The sequence below is a fragment of the Cyprinodon variegatus genome, unplaced genomic scaffold (assembly GCF_000732505.1).
Source record: "Cyprinodon variegatus isolate N-32 unplaced genomic scaffold, C_variegatus-1.0 Scaffold227, whole genome shotgun sequence".
NCBI classification, from domain to species: Eukaryota; Metazoa; Chordata; class Actinopteri; order Cyprinodontiformes; family Cyprinodontidae; genus Cyprinodon; species Cyprinodon variegatus.
In genome coordinates, this window is record NW_015150680.1 from 120,415 (window position 1) to 129,042 (window position 8,628).

At 38.4% G+C, this 8,628-nt stretch overlaps 1 protein-coding gene across 2 annotated transcripts in view; it reads right to left on the reverse strand.

The window, feature by feature from the left end:
* The window catches only part of rbm18 (RNA binding motif protein 18), a 23,106-nt gene that overhangs the window by 5,036 nt on the left and 9,442 nt on the right, over positions 1-8,628 (reverse strand). The window contains exons 3-4 of one of the 2 annotated variants that reach the window (XM_015381068.1): positions 1,344-1,470; positions 517-597 (exon numbers count right to left, since the gene is read on the reverse strand). In XM_015381068.1, the coding sequence (XP_015236554.1) occupies positions 517-597; positions 1,344-1,470 (208 nt within the window). Of the gene's footprint in view, positions 1-510; positions 598-1,343; positions 1,471-8,628 lie in introns of both variants that reach the window. The other variant, XM_015381067.1, reaches the window with a different exon arrangement.

The following is an 8,628-nucleotide window of genomic DNA, read 5'->3' on the forward strand; positions in this document are numbered from 1 at the left end:
CTGAACTGAACTGAAATCTGTGAGCGTATCAGCAAAGATAGTTTCTATTTTTAAACCCAATAAAAAAAAAAAAGTTTGAATAAACCTGAGCAGATTTATTTACCAGCATGTTGTCAAAGAAGCTGCAGCATTGACCTTCACCTCTCTCTGTAACGTCATTGTGCACTACTGTGTGTGTGTGTGTGTGTGTGTGTGTGTTAGTGTGTGTGTGTGTGAAGGGCGGGATTCCTCTTTGTGCAGTGCAGGATATCCCTTCACCCCTCGTCAGTCGGCTGTCTATTGTTAAGAGAAAGCCCTGGGTTTGTGCAGGGATCTCTGTAAACTGCACCAGTAACTACAATCATAAATGCACTTCATCTTAAATTTCAGCTCCTTCAACAATAACATTGATTACAAGCCAAATAAATGGCAATACTTAGCGGTTTGGCCAGGGGAACATATTAGTTTGACTTATCAAGGATTGCACCCAGAAAGACATCATAAACTGTTGTGATTGATTGAGACACTTACCCTCACCTGAGCGTGCGCCCATCGCACCACTAGCTTCTTAGATAAAGCTAGCTTCCCATTTAAACGCTGAATCGCCCTCTCTGCCTCCTGTAGACAACAATGGGAGGGTGGAAAGAGGGAATGACAAACTGTTCAAAATCCCCATAAAAAGAAAAAGAAAATCAGTGTGGAATAACATCCAAGTCATTAAATCTTTAGATAAATGATCGGAGATGACAAAGAGCCGTTCTGCTTACAGAGGGCCAAAGCTAAACGGAGCAGAGCCAAATCTACTTTAGTCTCATCAAATGTGAGAGCGGCTTTTATGTAAAACTATATTCCTGAAGTTTTTTATCGGACCGTGTCTGCATGCGAGTAAGTCCGAGTGCTTAAGATAAACAGCCACTTCCTCTGTATAATCCTGTTGGGAGGGCTTCATATCCCACTGATAGACACTAGCTGTGAAACGAGATGCTTATCATGATCCCCAGGCACACTCCAAAACAAATACTGCCCCACAAACCTGTGATGCCGAGCGCACTCCTTTTAAGTCCCTTCATGTCATTTTTTAATAGAAACAGGGTCCATTTCCGTCAAAATAAACAAAGAGTTCCTGTTGGCTCATGAATGTGTCTAAAACTTAGGTTGGGAAGATTTCACCTTTAGTTTTAAACCAAATAGATGGACCGACTCTGAAAAAATACACAGACTGCATCTGTGAGAGTCTAAAACAGTTTTGCTTTTTCTGCTACTTGACCATGGGCATAAATAACAAACAAACCCGAATGATCTGTGTAAGATATTTATGGTAAATGTGATAAAAAGAAAAAAAGATGCATGTGTGGTTTTTCTACCTCTCTGGTGCTGAAATTGACAAAGCAGTAGCCGCGTGGCTGCCCCTCCAAAGGCCCAGACTTATGAAACAGGAAGTCGAACTGTTTAACTTTGCCAAACTTTTCCAAAAGCTTTACCAGATGATACCTGACAGGAGAAAAAGACAAAAAAAGACATTAAAGAGAAGAAAAAATTTAGAAAATAAAGAAAAAACTCCTTTTTTAAAAGTGTTGAATTGATTCATGTATAATGATTTACTTAGAGGAAACACTCTGAGCAAGAAATTTAGTATAATTTTATTAGAAAAAACAGCCAAACAACCCTAAAAGAATTGCAGCATGAGGTCGATTTGCCACCCCTTGGTTTGTGAATCTGTCAGCTTGGGTTAATGAGAATGACAGCTTTCTCTCCTTGACACCTTTTTAGCAGCAGGCCAGCTGGTGTAGCCGGCCACTAACAGTAAATCTCTTATTGAGACAATGCTGAGGATACAGTAGCAGGACAATGAGGGAATAAAACAGAGGAAGCCTCAAATCCCCTCTGAACGCTGGAGTCCGGCACAAACAACCTCCGATGACGGCGTAGAAGCTGCAGGGCACCATTGGACTGAGGATGATGACGAATGCCTGTGTGTGACTGAGGCCATTAGCAGTCATGGGAAGAAATTTAAGTTCAGGGTCACTCAGAGAAGGCATTTATGTATTCTCAAAATAGCGAACTAGTGAGCTCCAATGAAACATGAGGACATTTATTTCTGATTATATAACAAATAAAGTCAACATTTAGATTTTAATTTCTCACTTCTCACAGTGGCATATGGGGTTAATTTTATTCCATTTTTTTTTTCTGCAAGAAAATAACTTGTTTTGTAAATAGAAAAAAAAAGCAATCCAGAAATTAAGCTTTGGGAATAAATTTGCCTTTTTCTCAGATTTTATCTAGGAAATTTGTTATTATTTTATATATTCATTTTTTTTTTTCTTTTTCAAATAATATTTTTTAAACTTTACTTTATATTTCTCTTTTTCAGATTTAGTTATCTTTATCTTTACAGGCGGCTTTCCTCTGGTGTGAGGAGCAAAGATGCATTTCTATTGATCTGCATGGATGTTAGCTACAACCATTTTATTGGTCAATAGGCTTGTAAAGAATGAGAGTTTGTATTGGGTTTAAAGTTGAGAATGTGATTTGATAAACACGTTTTGAAAAGAAGGAAATCGTAAAACAATCTGAAAGAGAGAAATTTGAAAAAAATTCAAAAAATATAATGTTTAATGTTTATTATAAAGTTTTTCAATGTTTTATTTCTGGATCATATTCCCTAGCCTTTTATAAAACGATGTTCTTTGCTTACAACAATAATGGAACAAAATTCACTCCATATTGATATGAATAAGTTGAATGGAGTAACTACAATTTTAACTTGATATTTACAGTACATATATTGGTTAAAAATACAGCTTTTTTATCCAGAGGGTTATTAAATCAGCCAAACAAGTTTAATGTTTAAGGTTAGTTAGGACTAAATTAGGGCTGAATCGGATTAATCTTGAATAATTGATTTTTGAAATAATCATCAACTAATTTAGTAATCGATTAATCGTCAGCCTTTAGCTAACAGACAAACCCATTCAGAGAAGTAATTATATCAAAATTGTAAAAAAAAAAAAAAAAAATATATATATATATATATATATATATATATATCTTGCATTTAAGATAAACAAAAAACTTTTGTCTCCCAATATGCTCTATCCAGAACTCCTCAAGTCGACAAGCTTTAGTTTTACCTGGTTTCATTTCTTAAAACGTCTTCTTTAAGGAACCTTTGGCTATCTGATTATTAATCGATTAAACCAGAAAAATAATCGACAGATTAATCGGTTTGCAAAATAATCATTAGTTGCAGCACTAGCTTAAATGATCGTTTTTATATTGACATGGTGTTTGAATGTTTCCTCATTTTGTTAGGTAAAAATGACTTTCAAGATGTAGGATTGGTTAAACACTTAAGGCCAATTTATGCTTCTGACGCGTAGCCTCTGCAACCATCAAATCTGTCTCTGTGCGCGACCACACCCCCCCACGCAACCGTCGTCGCGCACCTCAGAAAAATCCTGACTACACACTGAAGAGTCACAAACCCGCGCAGACCTCAAGTGGAAGTGCGCAGACAAAAAGCAGCTGTGATTGGTCCTTGGTATGCTTTTTCAGCAGTCTGCGTGGTTGTCCTTCTCGATTCGGTGCTGGGGCGCACCATATTTATAAACCAAGGAACAACTACAATGGATAACTATGACGAAAGGTTAATCAAGGAAGTTTGGAACTACAAGCCGTTGAAGTTCTCGCTTGTTCCAGAATAGACTCCCCCTTGCGCTTTGGTGGGAAACGGCTGTGCGTCCCTAGAAATATCAGACCGACGGTGCAGAAGCATACCAGCAAAACTGGTTCGCGACCAGACCCAAGTGACATCTGATGTGAACGGTTGCAGAAGTCTAATCTGCCCTTTAGACAGACAGAAGTCTGGCTTTTAGAATAAAATCTTCTTATTAGAAGTGGCCTTTGAGTCCATGTTTGTGCAGGACTCCTTGAAAGCAACACTGTGTAACTTTAGCCACTAGGGGCACTAGACCAGTAACTTCCAGTTTTAGCTCTGCTGAAAGCACCTGGCAAAACAAATATAAAAATCAGTCCCTCACTGTTCTGGAATCTGATAGCAGATCAATCTGGATCAGATAGAGAAGTCATGGAGTTACTTGTAAAGACAAGGCTGCATTCGCTCCTTTAAATTAAATCCTAAATCAGAGAACCAAAATATGTCTGATCAAGTGTCATATCCGTTTAGTTGTGTAACAACTTTAAACTGAGTCAGCGCTCGTGTTAAAGATGCACTTTGGGTCACATGACTCATTTGGTGACGGATCTGACCCTTTCGAGTTACAAAGAGGAGTTTTTGAGAAGGTCAGCCTGCATTGAGCATCTATACAAAAGGGATTTGTATTGACCTGAAAAATCATTTAATATATTAATGAATATATTAATAAACTTACAGTTTTGCTTTAGATAGACTGTTTCAATATATAGTCAGGATGTTCACCAGATTTTTTGCATTTGTTCTGGGATTAATACGCATTTCTCACTACAATATATTCATATCTGGGACACAGAACCCTCTTACTGAACAGGAAGCAGCAGGTTGCTTATTAGAGGTTCTGAAGGACTTCAAAAAATGACCCATTTTATCTTGTATGATACTTTAAAATAGACACCCCATTTTCACTTTTCTGATGTGTTTTCACTATGCTTCCACATCTCCTTTCGATCTTGAACATCTTGGTTAGTAGGTCATCTGGTCACCAACTGCAATAAGCCTCCATCCAACAGCTGGATCATATTAACGGTGTGCAAAGCATGTAGTCAAAGTCAGCAAATACTATATTTAAGCCATTCCTTAGTAATATTCACATTTCACCCATAATTATCAATATGGGAATATTTTTGGGATATCTAATTCATCTCTGTTCATGCTACAGGAGTTGTTAGGGCTGTGAATATTCGAAATATGTCTCTCTCTTGTTGAAACAAGTTATGAGAGTGATATTTATTTCCCCACTTCCAAAAAGAACTGGAAATAAAAGTTAAAGGTGACAGCTACAAGTTTAACTCCTGCTCAAAGGCTTGATTGATTGATTGATTTTTGGCTTAAATCTTAGAAATGAAATGCCAAGAGGAAGCCATTTCTCAGCTCCAGCAAAGAGGAACCAATATCTGGAAAAGCCTAAGCTCCGTGTCACATGACTTCCACCTACTATTCCTATTGGTACAGAATCCATTCCAGACTGTGTTGGCATCGTATCATTTATAAAACAATTACTTGTATACCATCTATATTTTTTCTGTTAAATATATCCTCCACCACTATAGATGTTACATTGATGTATGATTTTTTTATAATAAATTATTTTTTTTATTGTAAAGTTGTAGCTATGACCTTTAATAAAAGAACAAAAAGAGATCTGATCACATAAAACAAAAGCTTTCTGAATGGTCAATATATAGCAGTCCTTGATCCTGTCTGAACAAAGCTGAAGCTTATCCTTACTTTGGATTAAGGGTAATTAAATTATACAGAGCAAAAGGAAAGAAATAATAAACTCAAGAAGCAGCAAAAAACCGAATGATATCCTGCAAAATATAAACCTTTAGAAGTAGGGCTGGGTAAAAAAAATCGATTTAATCGATTTTGAATTGATTCCTTTACGTTTTTGCAAAATCGATGTCTAGGGAATGAGATCGATTAGTTTTATAGTGACCCGCGTGACGTTCAAATAAGCAGGAAAGATGCACTCAAGATTACTTCAAGCCAGACAGCTGCACATATAACCAATAGGTTGATTGAAGACATTAACAAATGGAGGCTGACCAGCAAACACCCTCTAGTTGTTACAGACAAGCTGCAAATACGGTTTGTGCAGTGAACATAATACAGCTCATGCATGTCTGCTGTGTCCCCACTGTGTCACGTCTGCTCGCACGAGTGAGGCTTCGCTTTTTCACTTTTCAAGTTAGCACTTCTGAGACAGTTTTGTTCACATCTCAAGTTTAAACCGTCCGATTTACATATTTGCGCTTTGTGCTTGATATGACAGGAAAAAATAAAATACATGAATATTTTAAAACACAGTTGAACCACTTTCATTATTGTATAAACAGACCGAATCGAAATTAATCGATTTAGAATTGTATGAATCAAAATCTAAATGATTCAGGGCTTTGGCGAAAATACCTAGCCCTATTTAGAAGACTATTAAAAGGTATAGAGGATGATCTTTTATTTCCGGATGGATCATCTAAATAAGTGGTCCTCCTAAGTGGCAGTCCTGTTAACTATCTTTTTCATTTGCGCCCTTTCAGCAGCATATCTTTGGTGAGCTACGGTTTCAGACAGTCATTGAAGCTCACCTTTCTCACCGCCGAGGGTCATAAGAGAAACAGTGTCTATGAAAAGTATTAGAAGAAAAGAAAGGCCTCAGAACAAGGCAGATATATTCCAGAATTCTTTGGGCGGAGAGCTCTCCTTGCAAAGCATTATGGGATTTGCTGTCACAGCGGCCTGCTGCCGCCATAGGCTGCCGCTACCCGCCAGCGGAGACTAATAACAAAGATGGAGGAGGAGTTACATGACCAACGGAGCAAAAATCAGTGATCATCTGTCCAAACGGTCAGTTAACTCAGTTCGCTATAAAGTTTACTATATAGTCCCTATATATATATATATAGCCGTGCACAGTAAGAAAAGGGCTCGTGCATGTTCTTGCACACACATTTTTTTTTTTTTTTTTAAGTGGAGGGGGCGGGTCTTTTAAAAAAATCCTCTACAATACCTTTAATTTAGCAGTCAGACAATCACAATTATGAAACATGAATATATATATGTTAAAATTAAAAACATTAAAAAAACAAACTGCCTGGATACAATTTTATGTTTGCTGCTTTAAAGAATTTAGTGAATATTCTCCAGATTAATCACTTTGTGACTAACATGCAACTCAAAATTAAGACACACGGTAGGGAGAAAATGAAGCAACGCAAACACAAATCTGCAGAATAATAAAGAAACACATAGTTCGCCTTAATCATTGAAACAGCTCACTTATGACAATGTCTGCATATGGTGCATCTTACAGTCATATAGTTAAACATTAGAAAAGAACTCTCAACTATTCCAGTTTGTTCGCTGTAATCAATCGTCTGATGGCTTCACCCAACTTTTAACAGTTTCAAATTCTTTTAACCAGCATTATTTAGCAATCCTTCATAAATGTCTTACAAAACATAATGAATATAAAAATAAACTTGCGTTGAAAATAAATCAGCTAAAACCCCTCACCGAAGACCTTCCTGTGTTGTTGTTGGCGTTACTAAATGTAACTGTTGGAGCCCGGGAGTGACCCAGAGGTGCTTTGTGTAACTGTTCAGGGGGGCTTTAAGCTGCACTCTTTTATTGTTTAGGCAGTTGTTATTTTTAAGGCCTTAAGTGGTTTGTGCTTTTGTGGGTGTGAGAGACCACAGAAAAATTGCTGCGTGACGTGACCGCGCAAGCGTGTGTTCATTTGTGCTAGAAAGGGATTCTGTGCTGGATGCTGAGGCTGAATGGTAGGTGGGGGGAAATTTAGCAACAGGTTGCACTAATGTCTTCCACCTTGCTCTTTCTATGGGTCCCTGGTGGGCCATCGAGCGATGGAGTATTTCTGCTTTTCCCAGACAACACCCTACGAGTCTCCCATGTGGAGGCAGCTCATCCAGTACTGGATGTATTTACAAAACATGTGAAGAAATGTATTGGATGAAATGTGAGACTAAACACATTGTCAGGGCATCACATTCAGCTCTTCATCTCAACGATTTGCATTGCATCCAATATTAAATAAGCTATTTCCTAATGCATAGATGTATTTTTGGGGCAGAGTAAACTCCAAGAACACTTTTTTTTGTTGGGGGGGGCTATAGTGAGCTGAACCACAATAGGTTACCCCTCGTGGGAGCAGTAAAAAACACCAGAGGAAGAGGGGGAGAGAGGGAGGGGAGGGACTAGAGGAAAAGGGAGGGAAAGGTGGGCAAAGGGAGAGTAAAGTTCAGAGAGTGGATGTTGAAGGCAAGGTGAAAGGTGCAGGAGAAGGAAGATGAAGCTGAGGGACAGAGGAGGAGGTTAGAAACCAGGTGAGACAGATACGAGACGAAGGAAGGAAGAAGGGGGGGGTAGAAAAAGATAACAATAGGCTTTAGGTGAGAAAAGGGTAACTAAGAAGGGGAAAAATGGAAAGAAGTTTAGACCTTCTGGCAAAGTAGCTTTCTGCTGTTTCTTCCCCGTACAGGAGCAAAATGAATCACTGCTTGTGGCTATCGTCCAACTTGGCTAATAAAAACACATGACAAATGCTCGGCCTACGACATTGCCTGTAACAAGAGGTCCAGAATAGAAACAAAGAGAAAGGCTTTGATGAATTACTGTAAAGCAGGCAAAAACACAAAATCATGAACGGGTGGTGAAACTCCAATAACACCTGCCTTGTTTCCAATATCAGAGGTGGCCAAGTGGTAAAAATGGAAAAGTATAATTTAACAATAATTTCTTTAATTGTATGAGGATTTGGTTCTTTCTGGAATCATCATATCCTTTCTGATACAACCACAGTAGAAAAAGACATCACAAAATATGCCCACGCTGAGAGGGGTCTGGCTGCAGGCCTGCACCGTCAGGACACAGAGCTGCACCGTCAGGACACAGAGCTGCACCGTCAGGAC